A 26982-nucleotide genomic window follows, 5' to 3' on the forward strand; every position below is an offset into this window, starting at 1 on the left:
GTGGAGAGGTAGACAAAAAGACAAAAAGGTACGGACACTGTTCACAAGTTGGAACCACTAAGTGAACCAACCACCAAGGTCGGACGGATTACCTAGGTGCCTAGGTAACCGTTCGACTTCACATTATTTTACAGACAGTGCCATTACCTGGTCCTGGTACTTGCCGATGTTTGTTTCGTCTTAACACGGCCCGTCTACCTCTATGGTCCGCACCCGAATATTTATTTCGAGACCACGAACCTATCCTAGACTCAACATCTTACCACCTTACAATCTTCTCCGGCAGTGCCTAAATCATTCGTAACTCTCGTCGACGTCATTCCCTCCATTCTCACCGCTAAATCCGATATTGCGATTCGTGACAAGTGGGCGGCAATTTGCGGTAGCCACGATCTCGTCTCTTTCGGTGTCTGGTGGGGTAAAGCCTCAGCATAGATAATAACGACGGCATTCGCCATTAAGCCTAGCACTCACCGGTGCCCTTCGCACACATACGCAGCAGCTGGTGGCGATCTACCTTGGGCATACTACATTTCATACTGGGTAGTTGCCTTGTACGAGGGAAAGAAAAATCAAGACAAATATTGAGGTCTGGGAACGGAAGTAACGGCTATCTCGTCGAGGCTGCCCCTCTTTAGAAAGGATAGTCATGGACCCCTCAGCTATGGATTTCACGATGCACGCGCCAGAGCATGGAGCTCACCCTTCGACATCAAACTTGGACCACGCAGCCCGCTCCGCTTGTCCAGCCTTGCGTGCCGCAGCAGAGAACGGGCAACCCTCGCACATGCTTCCGCGTCACAACTATCCTTTCGATCCGGTCCATAACAACTTTGCCTTTTGGCAACTGCCTCCGCCATATCATCATCCCCATACTCATCGATGGCCCGTAGAAGGGCATTCTTCCCAATTCCCCCCGCATATTGTCCCGCTTGGTCCAGGGCAAATTAGCCAACCGCATTACACGCCAAGCGGTCCGACAACTTACAACCCCCACCAATCCGCACTCCGAAACAGGGCCCCGATGCCGAGTTTGCAAAGAATTGGAGGTACTGCACCTATTCAACACACCCAAGGAAATCCCTCGACCTCTAATCAAGGTCAGGCACAGGGTGGAACTGCCAGTGGAACCGGAACTGGAGGGGCTGCGCATGGTGCAAGAGCAAACAATCTTTTACCCTCTATCAACACGGTCCCCCCTCCGGCTGCGTCTTCAAGTCAAAACCTTCCGCAACAAACATTTCCCCAAACAACACGACCAAGCCAACAGTCAATAAATCATAGCCCCCCTCCTCCATTTATTCCACGGGATAGTGGTGTACCATTATCATCCACAATGGCCGAGACAAGCTCATCTTCGGGCGCAAGAAACGAGGCGTCGTCCTCTTCATCAGGTATTTTATTTTCCCGTCGTCTAGATGTTTAATAATATTCAAAATGAGAAATACTGACTTTTTATCCTCTTCGCAGCTTCATCGTCACCTCCTCGCCGGTGGCCCCCTGCATCAAGAGCCGCGGAAAATCCCGGAGAGTCGGCTTCGGACCCCCGTCGTACTAATGCGAATCGAAACAGACGAGTTATTCACCGACTACCGTCATATGATGATACTTGGTCAAGCGACGAGGAATCAGATCCTGAAGCGATTACATTAGGCCTTTTGGAGGCCGCTGACGCTGCAGGTGCTGCTATGTACATCGGTCCTCTCGTTGGAGCTGCTGACGAGGATGACCGTATGAGGGCCCAGCAACTTGTAAGAGGCGCCGTTTCGGGCAAGAGGGTTGCTTCGAAAAAAGCCATTACATCACTCGAAAGTGTGACTATCTCAAGTCTTCCAGAGAACGAGCGAAGTAAGTGGAGCCGCGAATCATGATTATTATTCCTAGCTAACAGCTCATAGCCTGCGTGATTTGCTATAATGACTATGGAGTGCAGACACCCGAAGGCGCCAGCGAAACCCCGCTGCGATTGCCAAAGTGCAAACATGTCTTCGGCGACCATTGTATCAAGAAATGGTTTCAAGAGTCGGACAGTTGCCCCTATTGTAGAGATAAGGTCCCTTCGGAGCCCCATCGAACCGCAATGAATGCACACAACGTTTATCGTTTCATTCGCCAGCAACAACAGGTTTTGCAAATGCGACACGGACGAGACCACGAATCCGGTCGATCCGAGGGTGGAATGCCGGGTATTCAATCGCACTTCGCTAGGTAATTAATACTGCTCCCCTCCAATGCTGTGACACCCTGTACTGACTTGTGATATAGTAACCCATTCCCAGATATTGATTACAACGGACCAGGCGGCGCCGGTATTTCTAGAAGGATGGATTATAGTAGAAACATGGGTTGGCACCCTGCCGGAGAGCGTCACTCACCGCTTCCTTTTAACGATATCGGTGAGAGCCGACGAAGGACACGCCTTCGTCACGGTAGCCTGCGAGGATTCCCTCAGGCTCGACAACAACATTTTGGAGCACCCGCGCCGAACAATTCTTCTCAAGCTCAGGTTCGTACATATAACCGAGAACTATCTCTTCATCGGGTTACTTGAAATCTGGGAGACCCAGAAGTACTAACGTTCTGTAGCAACAGCAGCAGCAGCAGCAGCAGTACCCTTGGGTTGGAAGAACAAACCCTACTCATTCGCATGGTAGACAGAATTCCCTATCTTCACCAACCCCAAGTAATCGACCTACATTCGACGCCGGTGTTCCGTTTCCATTCCATCCACACATCGCAGGACCACCCGAGCCTTACGCAAACCCGTTGAACATGAACAATTCAACTGGCGGCTCCGAAGAATACAATCACTTGGCACTGCACCCGCACTTGCGTGATTTCGCTGCACCGTTGTCTCCCACGTTTGCTGGCCCAGAAGTTTATATGTCAAATGCCGATGAGTCATTGTATCCGGGAATGATCCCTCACCAGTTGTAGGGACAACGTGGTCAAGAGGAAAACCTAATCCCGACATCCTCGTACAGGTCGACCAGAAACGAAATTGAATCGAGCGTGGAACGACCTGAGTCTCGAGGTCAGACATCATCAAACAAACGACGGAAACACGACTAAAGTGCCGGCACAGACCACAAGTATTAAATGGATTTCATCAATTGCCGCTTGCGAGTGGACATTTCTTTTCTCCTTCGTGCATACGACGTTTTATGGAATTGGTCATTCGCATAGAGATTTGCATCGTTTTTCGTTTCGCGTACGGCATTTCGACGGTTCGGTACTATGCAAAGGCTGATTTGAGGCTGATATGGAGGCGGTCTTATTTTTTTCTTACTTTCACTTTCACTGCTGCTACTCAACTCAGCACACATCTTCGTTAGGCGTTAGTGGAGTTTTCCTTAAGGGATATGGCACAGGGCGGCAATTGTCACGCAACGCAACGATACGCAACGGGTTTCTTTCGCGATGATATCATACATTTCCTTTCCCAGTCGGTTCGGTTCGATTCGATCTCACTGGCATCATCCTTTGACGACAGCATGAAACTCTTTCTCTCTTCTCCTCGGTTCCTGTTTTTAGGAGACGGTTACTAGACTAGGCTGCTTTTCTCCCGCAAAAATTCGCACCTCATAGGGAATTTCTTCTTCAGTTCTCGGCCTCAGGGCAACAGACGATAGTTTATGGCTTTATTTTTTCTATTTCTTGATGAATGCACATAATTCCCCCCGAAACCAGAGCAAATGAATCAACCGATCAACTAAACTTCTTAGGTATTTTCTTCTCCCCTCCCCTAAGATGGAATTTGTGAGATGATATGGGAGGATTATACCTTTCTAATACAGATAGGCAAAGTAGGCTCTTTAATTGAGCGATGTGCTTTGAGATTGATGCCTGTTTTTATTCTTGCCGGTGATATCTGGTGATTTATTGCCCCCTTCTACGTTTCCGGTGCTATATATCGTGGTGAGACGAGAAGGGGGAAATAGTTATAGCTAGGTAGGTATATAAACAAATTGAGATACCTATGCTAAGAAACGTACGGCTCTACTTAGGATTCGTAGAATGAGATTTATAGCACGTAGGTATTTTGAGATTCAATGCCTCAAGTAAATTCGGTATGCCTTAGATTATACATGAGATAATGTTGTCGTCATTTCTTATTTGCTTTCACTATAATCCACATGTACCTAGGTAACCAATCATACTCAATAAGTTTACAAGTCAATAGACGCCCGCCAAATCGAATAATCCCAAGTACCTAACGCAAATCACATCATAGCTTCGCCTCCCGTCCTCCTTGCTTCCCCCTCTTCTCCTTTTCCTTCTTGACTAACGCCCAGGCGAACTCGCCTAACGGTTTCACAGCCGAAGCATGTCGTCGGGCATCAGCGCTACTAGCCTGGCGCTTAGCAACTCTTGCCGCGATACCTTGACATATAGCCGCGAGTCGGAAGACGCTGAACGCACTGGCCCAACCCACTTCCTCAGGCGTCGGGGTCCAGCCCGCGGCCGCGGCGTACCATTCCAGGACCTCAGCGGGCGTGGGAAGGCCCGGTGTGGCACCGGGGAGGAAGCCCGGATGTGAGACTGCTTTAATAGCCTCCAGACCCGTGGATTGGGATTCGTTCAGAGTCTGCGACATACTCGCACTATAAAATGGATGCATCAAATTCGCCAAATCACTCAACGGGTGCCCAATCGTACTCATTTCCCAATCCAATATCCCCGCAACGCGCGATTCCTCCGCGGCGAACACTACATTATCGATTTTATAATCGCCATGAACGAGCGTGACTCTATCTCTCGGTCTCAACCCCTCGTCTCTGAAAAACGTGACTAAGTCCTGCATATGCGGGATCTCACCTACCGGTTGCTGGGTCTCGATATCTTTGGTGTTAGCTTGTGCATCGCAGATCTGCTTCCACGTATTTAACTGTCTCGCGTAAAACCCCCCGCTTTTTCCAAACGTGGATAATCCGACGGCCTTCGGATCAACTGTATGCAAAGCAGCTATCGCCTCGACGGCTGCGCGCCAGAGAGCCTTGCGTTCGGAGGGCGATTTGGCTTCGGGGATGGCGGCGTCTTCGAATATGCGTCCTGCTACGAAAGACATTATATAAAAAGGTGTGCCTAGGACTTTGGCGTCTTCGCAGAGACAGTATGCGCGTGGGACTGGCACGTTGGTGGACTGGAGGGCGGCGATTACGCGGTGCTCGCGCTCGACTTTGTGGGCGGCTTGTGAGAGCAGCTTGCCGGCGGGTTTTTTGCGGAGGACATATTTGGAGCCGGTGGGATTAGAGGTTAGTTGGTAGGTTGGGTTGGATTGGCCGAAACCGAACTGAGGGAGCATGTTAGCTGTGGTATATAGCTAAAGTAAGAGGTAGATAGCTATGTGAATGGTATATATGGTATTGATATGTCGGTAATGGATTCTTGTCACGAACCTGCTTCACGTCCAACGGCACCTTGATCTCTGGCACATTTTCGGTGATGTAGCGCTCCAACGTCGCTATATCAATCGGATGTCTAACTTTTCCCGCCATGGTTTCGAAGTGTTCGCGCTTACGGATGGAGGTAGGTGTGGAAAAAGGGGGAAAATTCAATTCACTTAACAGAGCTCTATAGCTATCACCGCATGATCCAGCGACGTGATATAGCTAGAAACCAAAACCAAAACTAGAAATTCAACTTTAAGATCGCTTCCCCATCTCACATCTCACATCTCACAAATCTTATCGGTGTAGAGAGGCGAGTGAGAGGAAATAGGAGGAATTGTGAGCTTCGAATTGGAACAAAAAGAAAGAAAAGAATAAGCAAAAATAAAAGAATCGGCGATTTACTTGATGTCGCGGAAAAGAAGCCGAGGTAAGCTACAAACCCGGCAGGCGGTAACAGCGAGTCTCATTTAATTGGTCATTCCTATCGCCGAACCATGCGGGGGAGGGGTAGAAGTTACATTCAGGGACCCTAGTCTCGCGCCAAGGTCCTCGGTTTCCGTTAAGTCGGAACTAGGCGATCTCGTAGTGATGATATCATTGGTTCAACGGGCTAGATTTAGATGGTATAAGATTTACAGGCTTCTATTTTTATACAAATACGGTACTCGGAAGTATGTAAAGTCTAACCGTATATCAAGATACGTGAACGAATGTTCGCTTTTTAATATTTTGTGCGCCGGTGCCGTCATCCCAATTCTCATCCACATACTCCTTGATACCCTTATCTTGGATTTGCATCCCCGCTATCTTGAGCGCTGCTATGTTGTATCCCATCTCGTCCTTTTGCCTTTGCAGAGCCTTCCGCAAATTTGACCGAATCCCATCTAGCATAACTCGCATCGTCCTGCTAGCTACTATTTGGCGGTGGTGGGTCTTTAGCATGAAGAATAGGACTCGACATGTTAAAGGAATATTCATCGACCTCATGGCGAAGAGATTGAGGAAGGTGAAAAGTATAGGAACTGAAGCGAATGGGAGGACGAGCAGCGCATCGTTAAGCGCAGCGGCCGCTGGTCTCTGAAAGATCTTCATTACGTATTCTTCAGCACTGATTCCGCCATGCGCCATGAACATCGGATCGCGTTGAGGTGGCGCGATGTTCGGATTGGAAGCTTTGGCTTCTTCCCATTCCTTCATGACGTGCAAATCGGCCATGCCCAGCTCTAAGGCCTCTGCTATCCGTTCACCATGGTTCAATGTTTCTGAAGTCTGTTTCGTTGCAGCTCCGATTTCTCCATTTTCGTCTTCCGCATCAGCATCTTGTTCTAGAGAATGCGTCAATGTGCTTTCATATAATTCCTCGATCTCCTTTTCTCTTTCTTCCTCAAGGAATATTTGCTCATCTGTTTCTTCCCACACTCGGATACTCTTATCGTGACTAGCGCTGACGATGAAGGGGGGTTCACTGCTTTGACTAATCGCTAGAGCCCAGATTTCCCCGTGGTGACCATCAAGTCGCTGTATTTGCTCGAATTTGTCACCATCCCAATATTTGATTGTCCGGTCCTTGCTAGCGCTGAAAAAATGATGACCATTTCCTTCCCGGTTGTTTGGAAGAAATTTGACCTGAAGAATACTGTCCTGGTGTCCCAATAACGCTTTATGGCAGTCACCAAAGTCAAGACCCCATATCCTAATATTCTTATCCGCCGAACACGTAACTATCAACTTGCTGTCGTATGATATATCCATGTCTAACACGGGCAATTTGTGACCGTATAGATTGAGATATAGCTTGAGGGAATCCACGAAAAACACCTTCACGGTGCTATCTAGTAGTGCAACAGCCAATAACCTTGCATCTGGCGAGAACTTGAGACTTAGGATATCATCTGAGACTTTTAGTGTCCGTGAGTGTGCCAATTTTAAGCGCGAGGTCGTCCGAGTTGTTCCGAGGACTTCCTCTTGTACCACCTGGACCTTCCAGAATTTGGCTGATTTGTCGGCGCTCCCCGACACTATCGACCTGCCGTCCGGGTGAAGCTGCAACGACCAAATTGCTCCTTCGTGAGCACTGACGCTGTCGAGTAGGGTACCAGTGGCTAATTCGAATAATTCGATCTCGCCACCTTTCGTGCCAACAACGACGAGCTTATCTCCGGGCAAAAACGCACTGCATAATGCGTATCCACACTCTAAGGTCTTGCCGCACTTTTGTGTTAACATTGACCAAATCTTGAGGCTTCCATTGGATGCAGATGCAAGCCACTTATCGTCGGAACTCAGGGCTAAGGATCGGATATCCGCCCGGTGGCCAGGAATTTCGATTGATAGGGCTCTCTCGTAGTCGGGAACATCCTCTTCTTTTGATTTCTTGCTCTTTTCCTTTAGCGGCATATCAAACAATTCTAGTTGGTTATTGGTTGTGCCGACTAGCAATTGAAGCTTCTTCTTGACTCGCGTATCGGCCCAATCGACTGATTTCACTTTTCCACCCGTTCGAATGATTAAGTGTTGTGCAAAGGCATCGGTTATGTCGGCGCTACTAATGTCCCCATCCTGGTCATCGTCTCCATCCACTTCAGTGTCGCCATTTGCGTCGCCCTCTTTCTTTTGCTTGAGTTTTTCTCGTCTTCTTCTCTTCTTTCTCGCTATGCTCTTTTTAATCTCGGCCTCTGTTCGTATCCTCCATATTTCAACAGATTTCTCCGATCCATGTACAGCGAAGTAATCTCGGCGAGGATGGAAAATAACTTCCGTGGCTTTATCTTTTCCGTTTCGGAATAACGTCCCTCGGTCTCGTAGATATTGCATATTTGCAGGCATATCGACTTGTTGTCTTGAGGCAGCTAGTGAAGTAGCATCGAGGGCCCAGACCCTTAGTTCGCCAGCATTTCCTGCCGTTATGCAACCACTATAATCTGGAGAAACTCCGAGGGCCCAGCATTCACCGTTCGTTTGCGCGATATGTGTTTCGATGCAGTGCCTTGACTCCAGATCCCAGAGCTTAATTAGCGCATCCTTTCCGGTGGTAAGCAAGAAACCCTCAGATGAAGTGTCGCCTGCGCCATCGAGAACCATAGCCTCAGAGTCTTCTCCTTCTGCAACCTCCTCTTGCGGTTCTACAAACTGTAGACCCGTGATTTGGTCCTTGTGTCCTCGGAGTTTGAACTGCCCAACTTCTGCTACTAGATCCCAGACAATTACGTTGGTGTCTCTCGAGCCGCTCGCAAGTCTGACGCCGGATCGGTCGAACGCTAGGACAGTAATCGCCGAACGGTGCCCGTTGAAGGTGATAAAGGGACTCGGGTCCTTGCTTCGCCATATTCGAACACTACCATCTTCGTAGCCTGCAGCGAATAGATCCTCGTTGACCCTACTCTGCGCAATGGCAGTCACTTGGGCGGAACTCTTCTCGTCTCTCCATCTTTCGACTATATCACTGGTTTTTATATCCCAACATAATAACTCCGCGTTCGCGGCGACGACTGCTTGGCCGGAGCCCGTACTGGAGCGGCTTTGTTGGGTCCAGAGGATATTCGAGGTGCTGGAGATTACAAGACCGAACGATTTCGCATGCTCATACTTTCTATGATATGACTGTTATTAGCGCAATCTACATGCGAAACTAAATTAAGGAATTGGCACTCACAAGTATGATTTGACCATTGTTGCGATCGACTTGAATCTTTGGGGATTTCAATTTGTTCAACTCGAGAAATTCGGGTCCATAACTTTTTTTTCTTAGAAGAGTCGGCGATAAGAATTTCTTATTTCTTATCTTATCGGGTTGATAAATGAGCACGGACCTCTTCTCTCTACCTAGGTACGTAACTGCGTACCTAAGCATCTCGTGCCCCACCAAAGGCAGCATCGAAACTCACACCCATTAAACTCTCTCCATTTACATTCAAGTCCAGCTCCCTGTCAATACGCAAAGCACAGTCTCAAAGCAAGCATAATAGTCAATTCAAGTCAACATGCTGCTTTTAGACTACCAAAATGTCTTGATAGAGTCTATACTCAAGGAAAGACTCTATGGGTATGTCGAATAATGAGATTCTTGCATCTCACCTCCAAAAGATCACGAGCCTAATAATGCATTTAGAGCACCTCCCGCCACGATTGACCAGACCGTTTCCGACTTCGACGGCGTAACCTTCCACATTTCCACCCCCGAAGTGAAGACAAAGATCCTTGTCTCTATTCAAATTCGATGCTTTAAAGAACTTGTCCTATATGGTGCCGAACAAGTCCTCCAGCGCGAATACGGTCCCTATGTCGTTGCCCCTGAAATTGGCTATGATTTCTCAGTCCAGGTTGACTTAGAGAATCTACCGGATGACAAGGGTAATTATACAACATTTGCATCACGGTCCAATAACTATGGTATTAACAATCAATATAGAGGAACGAGATGAGCTGGTTAAGAAGATCTCCCTACTCAAGCGCAACGCAATGGCTTCGCCCTTCGAGCACGCCTACGCAGAACACTATAAGCTAAAGGAAGCCGCTTCGAAATACACATCGGAAGAGGCACCCCAAGGTGTACGAGAAGGCGGTGATGTTATGGCTATCCACTACCGTGACGAAGAGGCTATTTATGTCAAGGCGAGTCACGACCGTGTGACCGTCATCTTCAGCACCATCTTCCGAGAAGAAACAGACAGAGTGTTTGGAAAGGTCTTCATTCAAGAATTCGTCGATGCGCGAAGGAGAGCCATTCAAAACGCACCGCAAGTTCTCTTCAGAAATGACCCACCACTAGAATTACAAGGTGTTCCAGGTGTACAGGCCACCGCCAGCAATGAGGTTGGATATGTTACATTTGGTATGCTCTATATAATTCTATCTGGGAATATCGTGCTAATCTTGAAAGTTCTGTTCCCGCGACACTTGACACCCCAGCGAATGCCGGATGTCATCTCCCACATTCAGACCTTCCGAGACTACTTCCATTACCACATCAAGGCTTCCAAAGCATACATTCACTCCCGTATGAGAAGGAGAACAGCAGATTTCCTACAAGGTAAAATTTCACTTCTAATCCCAGTGAGGCATCATATTTATCACATCTACAGTACTCCGACGCGCCAGGCCAGAGAACGAAGAGAAGGAGCGAAAGACGGCAAGCGGAAGGACATTCAAAGTTCAGGCTTAGAAAGATTGTTTATAGGATCAGGGTTTTCGAAAACAATGTGGCGATACGAAAAGCCAATTCCCTGTATTAAAGTACCTAATAACGAATGACGCGACGACATACCCACACGTTGACAATTTATTCACTTCTGCGTATGTGTCACATCAAAATTTATGGAGGATTAATCAACCCATTCCAGAATACTATGAAATTGCAATACGAAATTCTGTTAAACAGGACGAGATAACATATCCCCCCTCACTTTACTGAAGCAAAGACGCCGACTCCCGAGTTGTCTGTAATCTTAGAGTGTCCAAGGCAAGAATCCGAAGATGGTATCATAGGAAGGGTTTTTCCCAGTCCGGATTCTCTAACCCCTCATTCATCACAACGGAAGATATGACCATTCCGGCCAAAAGGACGACCCAGACCCAGAGAAGGTCTAGAAAATTTACGCCGATCGGTTGCGGGTTCGGGTCTTGATACATCTCAAACATCGTGACTAGTTTATTTCATGGGTAGCAGGGAAATACAGGCTTCCAAAGATCTAGGGGTATTCGTTTTGCAAGTTGGTTGGAGTTGGGTTGGGTTGACTCATTCGTGTAAGTTGGCGAAAGTGGCTACTATATACATTTCGCGAATAGCTAACATGATATACAAGTCTTGTTATTTCATTATTCTTTTCTATAGCTTTATCTATCAGAAAACATACCAAAATCCAGCTTTGTTGTATGTTCGCAAAGACAAGGGGGCTATTGTGAGCTACTACATTCATCCATCCATCCAAAGCTATAGAGTGCTAACCTTTTCATTTACGAGAACTAAGGAGAGCTATTTTCCTTTACCAACCAAAATCATCTATCCGAAATAACGTATTGCGAAATGTTCGAGGTACAGATAGGTGAATTTACCCAGGTGAAATAGCAACTTGTACTGTCTTGGCCCTTATTCAAACGCCACACGTGACACCGAGAAACATCTAACGATTGAAGAGAATCCTAATTTGTAACTACAGCACACGTGAAGTACACGTGACTATGTGAAAGGAGTTGTATTAACGAGACTAGATGGCGCTAATGAGGCTTCGAATCCGCATCTAAATACCCAGATACCTATATATAAGTTTTACTAGGCAGGCTTTAGACGGCTTACCTGAAGTCTGAGATCATCATCAAATGCGCATCGTCTTCTTGTCTCTTCTTCGCTAAGAACGCCTTAACAGGATCAGGTTCATCCACCGACTCTACGGTAGCGATACTATTTAATTTGCCTTCAGCCTTGGGAATCACTACCTTCCTCGTCGAAACAAATGTGACCGCTGGTGATACATCCGATGTCTCTACTCCTGCCTCGTCGAGGTGTTTGGCGCATCTGCCATATATTCCCTCGATTTGTGTGCGCAGATCGCTCATCTTCGATTTCACAATGTCGAACTGCCGGTCGAGTTTCGACTTTCGGTCATGGCAATATGAACATAAGTGCGGCACTTTAACGTTCAGTCTCGGGTGTGTAGACGGTTCATTACACGGCGATTGCCGCAGACCCGCTTCATAGTCCATCTGCGCCTGGCAGAGGTTTATAGGTGTGAAACTCACAACGGAGTGATTGCACGAGTATATTGTCTTACGGAAAGAGCACATGGTATCGGCGCTAATGGGTGGATTTCTAAAGGCACGAAATCGACGAACGTTATGGAGATGACGGACGTATCTTTCTCATTGGTTAGTGGGGTAGCCGCCTTCTTATACAGAATGCGAGATGCGGGAAGTCGACGAACACTGACACATTTTTGGCAGATGGTTGGTCGTGTTATACCACGTACACCCATGTTGCATAACAATGTGGTTGTGCGTTGGACTTTCTTTGATGGTTGTTGGCTTCCTTTGTCCCCTTGTCTTATTCACTCAGGCTTTTGCTGTCAATGGGAACGCCTATCTCCGCATGACAATGCAGTTGTTTTTACCGAAATGTTCCATGATAGCTCCGATTGAAGTTTCTCACCTCGCTTTCTAGCTTGGTGCTCTTCGTGAGGCTCCGAAGAAGAGTTCGACATTTCATGTTACCCAGACCCAGCTCCTAGCCGCCGGATGCTTAGCATTGACCGCACATTCGATGTTTATGACTTTCCACGGGACGAATGGATATATCTCTGGCAAGTCCTCAATGCGAAGGTATCGTAACAATAAATAAAATATGATTAATCATGTAGGGTCATTTATTAGTTACCTAGGTATCTACGTATATTAAAAATCAAACTCCGTCTCGCGAGACAATGCATGCTATGATCGTGTACTAGTTACTACCTAGGTAGCCTTCAAAGTCTGTCTCCATCATTCAAGCCATAACTCCGACGATGATTCAGCCAAGGCCAAAATACCATACCAAGCCTCGCAAGATCTGACCCCATAATGTTCCATAGGTAATTCACACTCTAACTACTTCCCCCAGGAAATCCCTGATTGTTATTCCTCACAGAATCCCACATATCATCCACAAGCGCATCCTGATCATCCTCACTCGTATCACCAAAGTCCTGTCGGTACTCCAACTCCTCCAAATCCTCCCGAATCGGCACAACCTGCTCCGCGCGATATCCAGCCCGGCGCACAAAAGCGTATATCGTAGCCGGCGGGACCCAATACCGAATCCTGCGTAACGGACCCTCCCTCCTATTGCCCCCACGCGTCGAAACCCGGAACACGAAGCCAGCCTGTCGGTACCAGGGGTTCGCATGATTGTACGCTTCGTCCTTGAGCGCGTCGCTTACATCCTGTAACGTCTGCGGCCGCATCCGGGAGCGGGGGATCGTGAATTGGAAGATTGGACCCCGGTCCCAGGTCTGGCTTCGCTTGGCTAGGATCGGTCGGGTGTCGTTGAGCAGGATTGGGTACATGTCGAATTTGACCTTGGGTTGGTTTTTTAGGTTTAGGTGGCGCTTTACGATACCGCCTAGCACGCCGACTAGCGGTCGGAAGGTGCTGACTAGACGTGTTTGTAGGTCCTCGCGTGTGCGGAAGGTTAGGGCTTCGGGACGCTCGAAGAGGTCTACGGGTAGGATTGGCGTTAAGGCTCGTGGTGCGGCGGGCTCGGGGGGGAGTTGGTGGGGTGGTGTGCGCCGGCCCTCGGGTTCGGGCGTTTCGTAGACTTCGTAGGTGGGTCTGGCGAATGCTGGGCTTGGGACTGGGGCTGGGCGGAGTGGAACCCAAGATGCGTATGGCGAGTATCTTGAGTTTGGGTCAAAGGGGTTATCACGTCCTCTTGAAGGCTGAGGCGGATAGGCCATGGGAGGAAGTTCTTCAAAGGTCTCTTGGAAAGGAACACCGGGAGTAACGACGCGGTATAGGGGTGTGCGACGAGGAGTAGGAGGAGGACTCCTCTGATTTGAGTAGTATCGGGGTGGGTAGTAGCCGGTAGACTGCTCTGGGAAATATTGTTCTTGGGGTGGCCATGGGGCGGCACGCGGTCGGGGGCTGTAGGTAGGACGGGAGGCGGAAGTGTAGGGCTCCGGGGGAGGAGGTGCCATGGAAGGAAACGAGTAGCTAGTGCTGAAAGACGGTCGTCTTCGTCCACCAGAGTACCCAGAATCTACATAATGGAAATAATTGTTAGCTACTGCAATCTTAGTTCATGATAAAGATTAGAATGTATTACCTTGATTCGCAGGCCTCCCATACCTGTCTGTATAATTATTTCTCTGCATTTTTGTCTCGACGATTATTATTGATTCAGTCAAGTCAAACTTCATTACACACCCAAGTTCAGCAATATGCGGATCTTGGAGTCAATAATAAAATATCTTCTTTTTTTCTTTTCAACTCATAAAAATCCAGGGAAGGAGAAAGGAACCCTCCTAAGAGTGTTGGGTGGCCTTCGAGCTTTATAGGTGACCTTTGAAGTTAGTTAAGTTGCACATATCCATTGTCGTATAAAAACATTGCTAATGTCGAATTCATGAATCATTTCTGACAAGATCTTCGCACATGCATGATTGGGGTGAGCTTTTGTTAGAATACAATGGCAAAGAGCTACAAGTATTTGTGCAACGAGTACCTCGCCAACAATCGTGGGACCAAGGTTAGTCACAGTTTCTAGAAACTGCCCAGTAGAACGCATATATGAAGGCAATGAAGGTGAATGATTAGACGTGTACCCGCCTGTGTTAATGAGGTGGATTCTTTGAGACGAAAGAAGCTTGGGTAAATTCTTGGTCCTCCTCACCTTTGTTCCAGCCCAACAATACCCAAATACCTGCTTTATTCTAGCAGGTATTCCTCCCAACAATGGAACAATAGCAATTATCTACCCTATCTACTTGAAAACTATTTTCTGTCGGGGGCTGTAGTGATATTTGTAAGGCTCGGAGTAGAATATATATCTGCAAAACCGCATTCTGTAGACAATTAGGTATTAGAACGGTCGCATTATATCTTCCCAGACGATCATACGACACCACGGACAATTCTATTACCTACCCAACATGATATCAATGTGATATTGCATTTTCTTTCACGAGCTTAGGAATTTTAAATATGACTTGTCAACTCCATATCATGATGGCCGCAAGGTACAGTAATGATTTTACTTGGTATATGGCCATGACAACTCACCATGACTTCAATACGTAGGTACTATGGCCTTGTATATACGTGGCTTCCTACAACCAAACACCCTAATGTGTGTTAGAATCTTATAAAACGCTAGGTAACCCTTTACACCCTGTATATGACGTATATGCCCCCGATATGGAGCACCCGATAGCTATCTGATCACGTTTCCGGTATGGTTTTTTCCTTCGGCAACTCATCGGACATTATGATTAAGCTTATATGTCCTATTTGCGCTTGTTTCCCCCAAGAAATCAGTAACAAGGGCCGGATGGGCCATGGCTGAGTGGTGTCGTTGTCAGAACTGTCGGATTATACCTTCAATGTCGGATGTTGGACTAGCTATTAAAATAGCTCCTCAGTATGTCAAAGTAGCGTTTCCCAGGGCCGACACCCTCAGTTGGGAGGTTCGATTCCTTCTCCGGTCAACATTTTTATTCTTTTCTTTCTTCATGTTCATTATTTTTATTAAGGTTATGCTTGTAGTAATATAATATTCCACGATGGTTTGTCGGTGTTCCAGTAGGTATCAAGAACCAATCTCATTCTCTTACAATTTCTTGCCGCTTCAAGCCATATTAAAATAATTATTTAAGTCTATTATCATGAAATGAGAAGCACAATTCAATTAGTTCATATAATATTATCTATCAATTCCCTATACAGAAGTTGCGATGTTCGTATCTTTTAGTGGGCTTGAAAACCTCCTACGCAAGTGTGAAGCCATTCGTAGCGAGTTTTCCAACCGAACCCTCCTCGAATTACAAGTAACTAATAGTTACATGAATAAAATCCTTACAGGTCTAGAAAATTTGGGTTACGTTTATCTTGACATTGAAATGTTGTTTGAATACATCTTGGTTGGTTGTGCCGGTCGCAATTGAAATGTATGGCATCCCCAAAATCAATAGAGGTGAAATAGTAGACCAACAATATTTCGTTTCGATTAGAAATGCTGAGTGTGTCTTGGAGACTATAGGTCGTATTCACTTATAATCATATATATGTATAGCCTTGGGTGATACAATTGAATTTTTCCATACGTTATGCTATTTTTCGACAATTTCTTAAGGGGCTGATGTTCAAGCTCCATTCACCCCTATTTTTGTATGTGGGGCAGTGCAGTATACGCTGAAGTTTTCCGTCTTACAAGCGCAATTGCGATAGATATGAGGATTCAGGGAATATCTCGATTGATAGAACGTGAAACTCGGTCATTGATTTACAAATTGAATTTGTTTTAATTTAATTGTTCTCAAATTCGTGGAGTTATGCAATGGGGAAATTTGGTATGCGCAGCGTTGCGGGAAAGGGGGGATTGCGGAAGGTATTCTATACGGTTATAATTTCATCATGTATAGCATAAACATTGATATATTTATTCGAACCTTTGATCCTCGACCGTGGTAGAGTAAGAATAAGGTTATTGGATGTTGTTGCGGCTTTGTGGTTGGCTAGATATAGGTAGTTAGAGGAAGGTTATATTTCGGATGTTCGTAAGTAGGAGGTGATTGAAATACCAATTGAGGGCCGCTGTTTCCTTGTGTCGATGGCGCATCTTATGTTAGGATGCGCATGATGCGTAATCGTCGCATACTACATAATGTATCTATGGCTTTCTAGAAGTTGACAGTTGACAATTCCACCACCACCTCAAATACACAGTAATGAAATTTGTATGAGGCAGAATTAGAGTGTTATATTTCATGTGCTTTTGTTCACCCCTGAGATATATGCGTGAAACCTACGTGACAATTCTTTTTCTCTATCCAGATTATCCCTCTAGGGGATTCCTAGTGACAGAACGCTATGATGGATTCTATATACTATTGGATGTCTTAAAGGAAGATTTCGATAATTACTGACGGGGACGTGGTAGGTGCAAAATGGTAGACAGAAATATTGTCTGCCCTCCAGCAACCAAAGAAAGACTCATATGGAATAATAACTGTCTTTTTTTCAAGCCGACCCAATTAGATGGACGTACCCTTGGCGACTTGATGGCTAGAACAAACTACCATGAGGTGGTCATATGCTTGGAACGCTGATAATTGGCGTAATTTGATAGTAAGACCATCCAAAGCGAGTTTTTCGTAGGTCCTGGATTCGAGAAGGGGGGTGAGCGAATCCAGTACTGAGCTTTTTTTGGTCTTTTTTTCCTTCCCTTATGATCAAATTAATATTTTCAATCCGCAGTATTCCTTTTTCTTGATGCTGTTAATTTAAAATAAACCTTTCATTCGGTATGTCCTCGTAATTCGAAGTCCATGCAAGTCTGCTCGATGCATTCCGATCCCGCACATGCGGCACCTCCTTACCTATCCTCCTTAGTGTCTGCAACAACGATGAGTCCTCCTTATCAGACATAACGAATCCCGTATCTGCAGCAAGTAGACATTCCAAATCTGTCGTTGAATCGCCAAAATAAATCGCGGGTCTCCCCTCAAGCCCTTCATCCTCGAGCACTGCCTGCACAACATCCAACTTATCCTGTGAGTTCGTCATATTCCTTTGTTCCCTCACACCTCCCCTATTCAACACCAGCGGCCCAACAACCACTCCGTCACCTTCGCGCACTTCATTCGCGACAACCCTCACACCTTCCACCTCCCCAATCGCACCTTCAATAAACGCAGCACTCCAATTCACCGAAACAACTACAACCCTCCACCCCTGCTCTATCCTCTCCTTCACAAACGCCTCAAACCCCGGTCTAAGCTTCACAACCCCCTTCCTCACCAACTCCCTCCCCGCCTCACGGAACTTATCCCCACTAATCCCACGAAATAAACAAGAATCGTTCACCCTCCCAAGAGACCGCGTCTCTACATCCTTAGCCTCCCGCAAGAACTCTACTTCATGCTCGGGTAAACTGCGTCCCTCGGGTCCGGTATGGTACCCGTCGACGTGGGCGCTGTAATCGGCGATATATGCGCGGACTACGTTATCCCATTCTTGTTTTAAGTCCGCGCCTTCGGATGCTCTGACTTGGAGAGCGAAGTTGGCCAATTCGCCTACGGTGTCTTTGGCTGTGATTGTGCCGTCAAAGTCTAGGAAAATACTCATTTCGCTAGCTTATAAGTCGCATATTCTGGATGATGACAATGTAGGAAGAAGAGAAGTGGAATGGAATGGAGGTTAGCTTGTGCCTAGATTCGGAATAAAAGGAGGTTATGATTGGAGCCCGTGAAAATTGCGGGGAGAAAAGGATTGGCTACGGGATCACGGGTACGGATGATTTATTTAACTAAAAAGGGGGCTATGGTAGAAACTTGAATAAATTACCTATGATGTCACAGTATTTCGTAAGATTTTTTTGTTAGAGAAGTCTCTATTTCAATATTATGTAATTTGCTCAAGACCTTCCTGTATGTTCACCGAGATCTCGAAGCAGAAAATCCTTTGGGATGTAGCGCCACCGCTTGAGCTACATTCCTCGCAGCCTATAATAGCATTTTGCTTCGAAGAGCCTTTATCGCGCGAAAGAAAGCCATGCTAGCCTGGATTCGTCCAGACAATGGCTACTAAACCTCAGTCCTGGCTATTTGAGGCCGAGGGTATCATTTATGTTACAATGGGGTTTCCGCGCGCGCGAATATGATATAATCCTTAAAAGATACCGTAACTCCTTTTCCGTGTCCTGAAACCTCAAATCCAGCTCTCTACAGCGGACAAGTCCCTCGCAAACTAAGCCGGAATAACGTCCTCCATCTCTGCGTCGGATTCCGAATCATCTCCTTCAGGAGCAGCATCAGGTGCGACACCGTCAGCTCGAAGCATATTAAGAGCCGCCTTGTGATCCTGGTTAAGCTCCCATTGGTTGGCAAACGGTCCGGTCTTGTGTAGGATTGCGACTTCTTCGAGGTTCTCTCGCAGCCAAGCTTCGGGTTGTCGTAGTCGCGCTCGGAATGCTCGTAAGGACCAGTAGTTGTACTCCTCGAAGCACTGGAAGATCAAATCGCGTAGTTCGCCCTTCGGTAGTCGAGCTGCCTTCTCTTCCTTCTGCTTCTTGGCTCCCTTCTTGACCTCGGGGGCGGTTCGCTGAGAAATGTTAGACCACTAATAGAATTTGTGAATTTTAATGCAGATGATGCTTACCACAAAGTTGCTGAACCTGTCGCTGGTCGAGTGAGAGCCGGCCTGGATGACACCAGTTGGTCGGGAAGCGGATGTGAGGGTGGTGGTCGTCCTGGGTTTCATGGCATCGTTGTTCCTGATGCTCAACCAATGCTTAGTCTCAGGCGTCCAAGCAGGTTGGCAATTCAGCTCGTGGCGGAAGCGACCGGCAAGAATAGTTTTCTCTGTAACCGATCAGCAAACTTTGATAAAATATAGATATATATGCGAAAAGGCATCACTAACTGGGAATGGCCTTTCGGTAGTAGGGCTGGTATCGCTTGCGACCACGCTTGTTGTTATTGTTGTTCTCGCCCTCCTGCGTGTTCTGGGGACGCTCGGGCTTCGGGCGCAGGTATGAGGGGATATCGCTATTGGCTCCTTGTGCCTTTGTCTTATACCCGGGGAGATCTTGCTCGGTGAACAGGAAGGTGTTCGTCAGGTTCATATCCTTGACTTCGAGGTTGTACTCCTTGGGAATCTGCTGATGGGGAGCGAGCTTGTGGTCCAACAGGATTGCGATACGCGGCTGTGAAAAAGATTAGCTAAATCTCCGATAGGTTTCGCGACGGATGATGCGGAATCACCTTCGTTTCGCCCTTCGGACCGCTTTCAGTCCACTGGCGCAAAGTCCCGATTCTAATCTCGGCATCATCATCCATGCTCTCCCAGGCATCGTAGAGATACTTGGGAACGTGAGTGAGGTAAACGGCGTTATCGTTGACATCGTTTGGATCGTAGAATTCTAAGTCGCCAGCGTCCTCGTAGATGTCGTCCTCGGACATCGCAGCGGGAGATGGGCCGACATCAGGTTCAGGTTTGATGCCTAGCTCAGGCTTGATACCGGGCTCGGGTTTGACTCGAGGGGTAGCCATGTTGGTGGCTTTACCCAATAGCACGGCTGGGTATCTAAAAAGAAAATGGCTTCCTCGATTGGCGTTTGCGATAATCAAGGATGCTGCAGTTAAAAAAGAGTGGTGGATGTTGTGGAACGAATGGTTGAAGACTGAGCACGCGGCTCGTGTTAAGGATCAAAGAAATGATGTAAACGCTAGGTAAATCAGTAAGCTGCGAACAGCCCCCTGGAGTTCTTTAGCTGTGGGTACCTAGGTACCATTACTGGGGTAAGTTTGCACCTAGGAACTTAAATGCCTCTAGCTGAGCACAGCCAATTATGACAGGACGATAGCTGACTCATACGTGGACTACCTAAGGAATCCCCCACCTTCTGGGAAGGTACCTCTTACTTTACAGTGTATTTTTCCTCAAAATTGCCGGCACTCAATTCGACCCTCTAACTCATGCGGTGTATCCACCTCCTCACATCATTCACCTCACCATTCATTCCTACACATCCATCCGTCATTCATCCTTCATTCACCAAACATTCAACTCGGAAAGCATTGCGAAATTGCGCGAATGGTATCTTTCCTTTGAAGAAAATATCAATTAATGCTAGAAGGGTTTCATCCAAGGTTTGCCTTTCTCTTAAACATCATACACCTACATCCTATTCCCATAGGTCACCGTTTCGACTTTCTCTTCGGTTGAATGACGACATTTCCTATAACCGCGCGCCAGCTATCAGCGTCCCCATTCGCGTATTTTGAGTATCTCGCTGTTCGTCGCGGGCTTCGGCATTACACTGCGATTGATATAATTCTGGTTCTTGGCTCTCGCCTCTTTACCTGAAAACTGCGCTGCGCATCCATCTCTTTCGCACATTGCCACCCGGACCCCTCGCCGGTCTTCCTTTCTTCACCCTCCCACAAACATACCTCCCCGAAATTGACATGTCATTTTTTCCTCCTCATTTTCAGTAGCTTACATACTAGGGACTAGTCTTTACCATGTCGACATCCGAAGATCAAGAGCTGATGGCCAAGATCAGCAAGTTAGCTGGTGCGTGATAATCGTGGCGCTTTGTCACTTGCTCCGAACATTCTTTACTTATGTATGGCCAGGCCAAATAAATCGCCACAAAGCCCAACGCGGTGGTTTGAATTCGGGTATGAAATCCTCTTTTTCCTCTTTAATCATTTTTTGTGCAATTAGTAGCGATGCTTACGTACCAAGACCCTCACCACTCCTCCCGAGCTTCCTATCATCGCACTGCTCCCTATCCTCCTCGTGGAGGCTATCGTGGCGGACGCGGTAGAAACCTGCCGACATATCGCAATAAAACCCTAGTTCTCAATGGACAAACTCGACCTGCAACCGATGTCGACGAAAGTGCTACCGAGTCTGCTGACCCTACCACTCCGACCTGGGTCACTAAGACCGACCGTCATATGCAACTGATCAACACATCCGTATACGAGAAGGAAACCCAGCAGCGCACTAGTGCGATTGAGCAGACCCATCGTCAGAAGCAAATTCAGAGTAACAACCGCGAGAAGGCCATTTTCATGAATAGTATCTTGCAGAATGGCGCTAGTGGCAATCCATTTGGAGCTTCTAACCAAACTACGCAAGCTTCCCCATACGAGGTTTTGGTAGACGGTATTCGTTTCCATGTTGTGCAACTAGGTAGCAAGCTCGTCAAGGCGCCTGGTAAGTAGTTACACGTGTAGGTATAAGCGTCAGTGGCTAACCGATATATTAGGCGACGTAAACCCCCCTTCGGCTACCCCAAAGATGACATCTATCGGAGGCGTCAAGTTTCACCGTACTAAGCACGGCAACCTGGTGCGACACGGCATCGTGAAGGCCCAGCGGTATGTGATCGAGTGCATATCTGGATCTAGTGCTAACTTGAAGGCGACGGCAGATTCGCTGGTGGAATTAAGAAGGTCAACGAACAATGCAAGACCTTCTCATGGACCGGTATCGTCTTCCTTAAAATCTACGAAATCAAGCCCATCTCGCGACTCCTGGAGGACTGCGGTGTGGTAAGGCCCCCTGTTGACGTACTAACGCTTTCCTGTAGGATCATGCCCCAAGGGACCCGCATGCCGCTACATCCACGATGCTTCCAAGACGGCCATTTGCCGTGAATACCTCTTAAAGGGTAAATGTCTACAAGGTGACGATTGCGACCTTTCACATGACGTTACAGAAGAACGTACTCCCCTCTGCGTGCATTTCGCCAAGGGCAATTGCCACAACCCCTCGTGCTCGTATGTTCACGCCGAGCATTCCCCTTCAGACCCCGTATGCCGCTCTTTTGGAATTTATGGATACTGTGAGAAGGGAGCGCAATGCCCCGACCGCCACGTATTCGAGTGTCCTGACTTTAGCAACACCGGCGTTTGTAAAACCAAGGGTTGTAAGCGACCTCACATCGAAAGGGCCAGTGTCCTTCGAAAGGCTAGCAACCGTGTGTCTTCCGAAGAGATGGAGGATGTATCCAGTGACGAGGAGGATGCTGCAGCCGATAGCGACGATGTTGATTCTGACGAAGTCGAGGAGTTTGTCAAGAAAGATGATGACGATGATCTTGATTTCGTCCAACAGAAAGATTACATCGGCTTTTAATGATGAACACCCGCAGCTTCTTACTAACCATCTAGGATCCTACGAAGATGTTTGTCTCTTGGACAATACGTGTGGTGCTTAGGGCACTCACTATCCATGATTTATTAGATCTTGATTTCTGGTCCGTTTTCGGCCAGTATCTAGATGGTACATATCATCCCCGGTAGTTGGCGTTTGCAGGTTGCCTTAATCGTACAGAGGACCGTGATACCCCATTCCGCGATACGCCTCAATTTTAGGCGAATTTGCTAGAGTTAGGAAGATGACGATACCACGAGTGGACGAAGAAGATGAAGAAAAGAAATAATGAGAAAAAAACCAAAAATGAGACGAAGATAGATATTCACGATAGAGAATAAATAACGTATTGCATTACGATTGCCTTGGCTTCAGTGACGATGATAATGTTATATTAATTACCTAGGTAGTTATGAGCCGGTGAGTTGATGTATATTATATTCGGTGTAAGTTAACCCCCAATTCTCTTCATGTGCCTTATATAATGATGTATGTGTGAAGTATAAGAGGTTTATGTTTTAAGTATATGGTGAATAGTACATCAATCTAAGATAGGTAATATGATAGGTAACTAAATAAATGGAGGCGACCCTCCCTTCTATTCAATCCAACCATCCTGCGACCCGGAAAAGTCGTATGAAACAGGTACGAACCAATCTTGGCACACCGGCGCATCCCCCCCAACGTTGGAAGGAATGGGACAAAGACTTGTTTCTTATGTTACTCGAAGGGTCCAAAAGGACCAAAAGAGAATAAAAAGAATGAAGCCAAGGCAACGCAACACTCTGGTCTTATTCGTTCGAATCACACGCTTTGAATAAATCACACAGCCCCCCAATTCTTCACCAGGGAGATCAAGTTCGGCGCGTAAGCTGGGGCTGAAAATGAATGGGCTTGGACTAACTTGAATAATGAACAATCGCCTATTAAAAAGGGAACGAGAGGGGACATTCTCTGCTATTCATTGCTATAACTAATCCAATTCAATTCCATAATTATTCTTCTATATTTTGCCCCTTTTTTGTTACAATTGAGTCTTTTGTTGCACACCTATATCCAAATTAGAGAGAGATTAAGAGAAGAGAGGCGAATATTACGTTGGATTGATTGATTGACTGAGACTGACATCATGGGGCTACGCGATCTAATCAAGAAAAAGGACCACCTAGACGGCGGCGTCGATCGCGAAACCCTGGACCGACTCGCAGGTCCCGAATTCACCTTCATTCGATCCGATACACATACACAGGAAATCATTCATCCACCGAGCAATTACAACAATGATCACCAATACCTAACAGCCAAAGACGCGGCCGGATCCTCGTCTTCTTCGTCCTCTCGAGCGCGCCGCAGTCTCGACGTCTTCAGGCCCCGCTCGCGGGGTAGCAGTACCTCGTCCGTGCAAAGCGGTCTCGACGCCAAAGACAAAGAACATAGCGTCCACCGCCGACTCTCCCAACGCCTGCATCTATCCAAAGCGCCGTCCACGTCCGACTTCGTGCCCGAAGACCTGCCGCAGATCAACGTCCTCTCGGTCGAAGATGGTGGGGGTAAGGTAGAGAGAGGAGGGGGAGGTGCGGATAAAGACGCGTATGAACGCCAGTGGGAGAAGCGCGCGACGATCCTGGCCGAGGCGAACGAGAGGGGACAGCGGACCAGGTCGCCGAGTGTTGCAGGCGAGCAAGTCCAAGTCCAAGTCCAAGTGCCCGAGCTTCGCTTAAGCGGCGACGGGAGATACGGAGCACCAGGCGGAAACGGAAACGGAGCGAAGAAAACGGACGGCGTGGTATCTTCCAAGGTGATCGACGAGCAGATCCAGGAGGCTATCCGATTGCACGAGGAGGGGCAGCTCGATCAGTCTACTGTCCTGTTCGGTCGGTTGGCGGATCCTAGGGGCGCGAATAACCCCCTCAGCCAGGTGCTGTATGGCCTTGCTTTGAGGTAAGTGGGATTCTGTTTGTTTCGCTTGACTTGATCGGATATAACATCATAACATATCTACCCACTCGCATAACCTCCGTGGTTGGATCGCCACTGGTGTCGGATTTCTTGCTTTCTCCCTTGTGATTGCCATTGCTATTTATGGAAGCACGCAAGAATCTTCATCTTCCATCTTCATCGCACTGCATATTGCATTTGCATCGCATCGACATTGCGGCTTACACATGTCCATCTCCTTGGCGCATGGCCGCTTCTAGATCCTTTCAGGGGAGAATATCTTTCGCCTCATCGGAAAGTAGTCATGACGGAAAGGGAGAGAGATCAGGGGTCACAAGCTTCTAGATCGATATTTCATGTAGCTAGATGGGCGAATAGATGAATGGGTGGCAAAGTTGCCTGCACAGACAACATCGAATTCTGACTTCTATCCATACACATTACCTACATTACACTTCGCTTCAAGCCCAGACCACCACACACATACACCCGCTCCTACCCGAATACGAAGCACATCTTCAACATCCGAAAACCTAAAAATAAGCCCGTACATACATCCATTCATCCACACAATCCACGGAGATGAGAATTTCAAATCAAGAAACCTAGACTAACATCCGGGCCCACCTCTTCCCGAGGGGGCCCGATCAGGCACGGCTGGGGCTGCGAACCAGATCCCGAGCGGGCGGTGACGTACCTGTCGGCGGCGGCGTCCAACGCGGCGGCGGTCGAGAGCATGGCGCTGCAGGCGGGCCTCCAGAAGGGCGGCGCCGCCAAGGGCGAGCTCGTCCTGGCTATCTTCGAACTGGCCAATTGCTTCCGCCACGGCTGGGGCATCCCGCGCGATCCCGTCGCTGCTAAGCAGGTAAGTGGAGCATTATCTCTGATTCCTATTTTATGTTATTAATTAGGCGTTGATATTTTTTGTTTGCTTGCTTGAGGGAAGGGTGTTGGTGCTTGTATTACTGCAGTAGCGGCAGTGGGTTGAGTGGTTGATGATGAGACGGGAACGGGGCCGACGACGAGGAAGATGATGGACAGCTCACCTAGCGTCTTGAGCTAGGCTGCTAGAAGTCGTCGTCCTTTGTCGTCTTTTTTCTTGTTTAGGGAAAGGGGGAGTCCCGCAGTTTTTCTAAAGATGATATGATGGTATGATGATCAATATTTGGCTAATAAGTTACTTCGTCGGGCAGTATTACGAGACGGCCGCAAACCTTGGAGACACGGGTAAGTCAAGTGTGTATGGGTCCGGGACTTCACATCGGACTACAGGCCCATTTCTTCCGGATGCGTTGGGCCGAATTTGAAGATGCGATAGGCTAACGTACGGGGAAAATTTCCCCTTCGGTGTGTGCAGATGCGATGAATGAAGTCGGCTGGTGCTATCTTGAGGGTTTCGGGTGCAAGAAAGACAAGGTACGTCGGGCGCGAAGCCGAAAAGCACATGCTTCATCAGATTTTTTTTTTTTGTCTTTACGATACCTAAATCCTATCGATCTATTTCCCCTTATTCTCAATCTGTCACATATCACATCCAAATCCGGCGCCTCACGTCCCTGCCCAAAGCTCAACAACACATACACACATATACCCACACACACCTACACCGGCACGCGAGCGACAGCTAGCTAGCTCGATGATGACGATGAGGTGTCAGCCTCATGTGGCCTGCAAAAAAATGTGGCTTGTCGGAGAAGTTCAGCTCCGGCTCGCTTAGCCAAGCCTCCGGAGTTAGTTAGGTCCATGAAGGATGATGGTGTCTAGTCTAGTCTCCGACGGAAGAGAGCAGCCAGCCCTATTGCTGTTGGCTGCTCGTAAATCGTGATCACCTTCCCGTCTCCCGTTGGGCAGCAATGAGGCTTGTTGCTCGACAGCAAATCAGAACCACTCAACAAGACTTGAAACCGTTCCCCAAAAATACAATACATACCTAACCTAACCCGTCCCCTTTTCCTTACCTTGCCTTAGCCCACAATTCCTGTTCATCCATCCCTCCATATATTATATGCCTTAGCGGTGGGTCTAAGTGCAAGAATAGAAAGAGAGAAAGAGGAAAAACGGGAGCAATATCACATGAGACTAACCATATGCTTCCTCTATGTAGTTTGCCTCCGCAAGGTACTACCGACTGGCCGAGGAAAACGGCAATAAGACGCTAGGAAATAGTTGGTAAGTTGCATTCCTTCATTTTCATTTGTCCATCTGGTTTATTGTTTTCTGTTTCTGTGTTCTGGCTATATCACATCTATCGATCTTCGTAAGCTTTTCCCTCGTATGACGACCCCTTTTTGGTTTT

At 47.5% G+C, this 26982-nt stretch overlaps 10 protein-coding genes across 10 annotated transcripts; 4 read left to right on the forward strand and 6 right to left on the reverse strand.

The window, feature by feature from the left end:
• The first annotated feature begins 471 nt into the window (after positions 1 to 471).
• Positions 472 to 3016, forward strand: F4822DRAFT_308426 (uncharacterized protein). The gene is made up of 5 exons (XM_051455285.1): positions 472 to 1394; positions 1471 to 1848; positions 1899 to 2208; positions 2266 to 2506; positions 2587 to 3016. The coding sequence occupies exons 1-5, from the start codon at positions 650 to 652 to the stop codon at positions 2935 to 2937; spliced, it is 2025 nt and encodes a 674-aa protein (XP_051311971.1). The 5' UTR covers positions 472 to 649; the 3' UTR covers positions 2938 to 3016.
• Positions 3017 to 3935: 919 nt separating this feature from the next.
• Positions 3936 to 5776, reverse strand: F4822DRAFT_409262 (phosphotransferase enzyme family protein). The gene is made up of 2 exons (XM_051458644.1): positions 5400 to 5776; positions 3936 to 5293 (listed from the first exon to the last, which is right to left on the reverse strand). The coding sequence occupies exons 1-2, from the start codon at positions 5496 to 5498 to the stop codon at positions 4229 to 4231; spliced, it is 1164 nt and encodes a 387-aa protein (XP_051311972.1). The 5' UTR covers positions 5499 to 5776; the 3' UTR covers positions 3936 to 4228.
• A 200-nt stretch (positions 5777 to 5976) lies between these two features.
• Positions 5977 to 9111, reverse strand: F4822DRAFT_308605 (WD40 repeat-like protein). Its single transcript, XM_051455287.1, has 2 exons — positions 9046 to 9111; positions 5977 to 8982 (listed from the first exon to the last, which is right to left on the reverse strand). Exons 1-2 carry the CDS (start codon positions 9060 to 9062, stop codon positions 6087 to 6089), a joined length of 2913 nt encoding a protein of 970 aa, XP_051311973.1. The 5' UTR covers positions 9063 to 9111; the 3' UTR covers positions 5977 to 6086.
• A 129-nt stretch (positions 9112 to 9240) lies between these two features.
• F4822DRAFT_308609 (P34-Arc-domain-containing protein) lies at positions 9241 to 11054 on the forward strand. Its single transcript, XM_051455288.1, has 5 exons — positions 9241 to 9435; positions 9502 to 9743; positions 9802 to 10224; positions 10273 to 10422; positions 10475 to 11054. Exons 1-5 carry the CDS (start codon positions 9374 to 9376, stop codon positions 10552 to 10554), a joined length of 957 nt encoding a protein of 318 aa, XP_051311974.1. The 5' UTR covers positions 9241 to 9373; the 3' UTR covers positions 10555 to 11054.
• A 627-nt stretch (positions 11055 to 11681) lies between these two features.
• On the reverse strand, positions 11682 to 12793 carry F4822DRAFT_444687 (uncharacterized protein; the record flags this gene model as incomplete). Its single annotated transcript, XM_051463281.1, has 2 exons — positions 12161 to 12793; positions 11682 to 12098 (listed from the first exon to the last, which is right to left on the reverse strand). The coding sequence occupies exons 1-2, from the start codon at positions 12359 to 12361 to the stop codon at positions 11682 to 11684; spliced, it is 618 nt and encodes a 205-aa protein (XP_051311975.1). The 5' UTR covers positions 12362 to 12793.
• A 171-nt stretch (positions 12794 to 12964) lies between these two features.
• F4822DRAFT_444690 (uncharacterized protein) lies at positions 12965 to 14070 on the reverse strand (the record flags this gene model as incomplete). The annotated part of the gene is made up of 1 exon (XM_051463282.1): positions 12965 to 14070. Exon 1 carries the CDS (start codon positions 14054 to 14056, stop codon positions 12965 to 12967), a length of 1092 nt encoding a protein of 363 aa, XP_051311976.1. The 5' UTR covers positions 14057 to 14070.
• Positions 14071 to 17269: 3199 nt separating this feature from the next.
• On the reverse strand, positions 17270 to 18358 carry F4822DRAFT_308627 (HAD-like domain-containing protein). The gene has a single exon (XM_051455289.1). It carries the CDS (start codon positions 18201 to 18203, stop codon positions 17355 to 17357), a length of 849 nt encoding a protein of 282 aa, XP_051311977.1. The 5' UTR covers positions 18204 to 18358; the 3' UTR covers positions 17270 to 17354.
• A 90-nt stretch (positions 18359 to 18448) lies between these two features.
• F4822DRAFT_409273 (transcription initiation factor iif) lies at positions 18449 to 20294 on the reverse strand. Its single transcript, XM_051458645.1, has 4 exons — positions 19841 to 20294; positions 19500 to 19782; positions 19236 to 19438; positions 18449 to 19178 (listed from the first exon to the last, which is right to left on the reverse strand). Exons 1-4 carry the CDS (start codon positions 20126 to 20128, stop codon positions 18825 to 18827), a joined length of 1128 nt encoding a protein of 375 aa, XP_051311978.1. The 5' UTR covers positions 20129 to 20294; the 3' UTR covers positions 18449 to 18824.
• A 239-nt stretch (positions 20295 to 20533) lies between these two features.
• F4822DRAFT_409280 (uncharacterized protein) lies at positions 20534 to 23124 on the forward strand. The gene is made up of 7 exons (XM_051458646.1): positions 20534 to 20728; positions 21096 to 21155; positions 21218 to 21262; positions 21330 to 21806; positions 21859 to 21970; positions 22024 to 22079; positions 22183 to 23124. The coding sequence occupies exons 2-7, from the start codon at positions 21104 to 21106 to the stop codon at positions 22728 to 22730; spliced, it is 1290 nt and encodes a 429-aa protein (XP_051311979.1). The 5' UTR covers positions 20534 to 20728; positions 21096 to 21103; the 3' UTR covers positions 22731 to 23124.
• Positions 23125 to 23691: 567 nt separating this feature from the next.
• F4822DRAFT_308946 (HCP-like protein) lies at positions 23692 to 26973 on the forward strand. The gene is made up of 5 exons (XM_051455291.1): positions 23692 to 24689; positions 25338 to 25551; positions 25880 to 25913; positions 26044 to 26416; positions 26791 to 26973. Exons 1-4 carry the CDS (start codon positions 23878 to 23880, stop codon positions 26316 to 26318), a joined length of 1335 nt encoding a protein of 444 aa, XP_051311980.1. The 5' UTR covers positions 23692 to 23877; the 3' UTR covers positions 26319 to 26416; positions 26791 to 26973.
• The last annotated feature ends 9 nt before the right edge of the window (positions 26974 to 26982 follow it).

Source organism: Hypoxylon trugodes, assembly GCF_022578975.1.
Source record: "Hypoxylon trugodes strain CBS 135444 unplaced genomic scaffold F4822scaffold_7, whole genome shotgun sequence".
NCBI classification, from domain to species: Eukaryota; Fungi; Ascomycota; class Sordariomycetes; order Xylariales; family Hypoxylaceae; genus Hypoxylon; species Hypoxylon trugodes.

Coding starts and splice junctions, on each gene's coding strand:
- F4822DRAFT_409280 (XM_051458646.1), top strand. CDS start 21,104: ATGTCGACATCCGAAGATCAAGAGCTGATGGCCAAGATCAGCAAGTTA. Junction 21,156..21,217: donor CAAGATCAGCAAGTTAGCTG/GTGCGTGATAAT, acceptor ATGTATGGCCAG/GCCAAATAAATCGCCACAAA. Junction 22,080..22,182: donor CAAGACCTTCTCATGGACCG/GTATCGTCTTCC, acceptor GCTTTCCTGTAG/GATCATGCCCCAAGGGACCC.
- F4822DRAFT_308627 (XM_051455289.1), bottom strand. CDS start 18,203: ATGAGTATTTTCCTAGACTTTGACGGCACAATCACAGCCAAAGACACC.
- F4822DRAFT_409273 (XM_051458645.1), bottom strand. CDS start 20,128: ATGGCTACCCCTCGAGTCAAACCCGAGCCCGGTATCAAGCCTGAGCTA. Junction 19,439..19,499: donor CTACCGAAAGGCCATTCCCA/GTTAGTGATGCC, acceptor GATCGGTTACAG/AGAAAACTATTCTTGCCGGT. Junction 19,179..19,235: donor ACAGGTTCAGCAACTTTGTG/GTAAGCATCATC, acceptor AACATTTCTCAG/CGAACCGCCCCCGAGGTCAA.
- F4822DRAFT_308426 (XM_051455285.1), top strand. CDS start 650: ATGGACCCCTCAGCTATGGATTTCACGATGCACGCGCCAGAGCATGGA. Junction 1,849..1,898: donor TCTTCCAGAGAACGAGCGAA/GTAAGTGGAGCC, acceptor AACAGCTCATAG/CCTGCGTGATTTGCTATAAT. Junction 2,209..2,265: donor ATTCAATCGCACTTCGCTAG/GTAATTAATACT, acceptor CTTGTGATATAG/TAACCCATTCCCAGATATTG.
- F4822DRAFT_308609 (XM_051455288.1), top strand. CDS start 9,374: ATGCTGCTTTTAGACTACCAAAATGTCTTGATAGAGTCTATACTCAAG. Junction 9,436..9,501: donor CTCAAGGAAAGACTCTATGG/GTATGTCGAATA, acceptor TAATGCATTTAG/AGCACCTCCCGCCACGATTG. Junction 10,225..10,272: donor GGTTGGATATGTTACATTTG/GTATGCTCTATA, acceptor TAATCTTGAAAG/TTCTGTTCCCGCGACACTTG.
- F4822DRAFT_409262 (XM_051458644.1), bottom strand. CDS start 5,498: ATGGCGGGAAAAGTTAGACATCCGATTGATATAGCGACGTTGGAGCGC. Junction 5,294..5,399: donor TGCCGTTGGACGTGAAGCAG/GTTCGTGACAAG, acceptor ATGCTCCCTCAG/TTCGGTTTCGGCCAATCCAA.
- F4822DRAFT_308946 (XM_051455291.1), top strand. CDS start 23,878: ATGGGGCTACGCGATCTAATCAAGAAAAAGGACCACCTAGACGGCGGC. Junction 24,690..25,337: donor CTGTATGGCCTTGCTTTGAG/GTAAGTGGGATT, acceptor GGGCCCGATCAG/GCACGGCTGGGGCTGCGAAC. Junction 25,552..25,879: donor ATCCCGTCGCTGCTAAGCAG/GTAAGTGGAGCA, acceptor TTCGTCGGGCAG/TATTACGAGACGGCCGCAAA.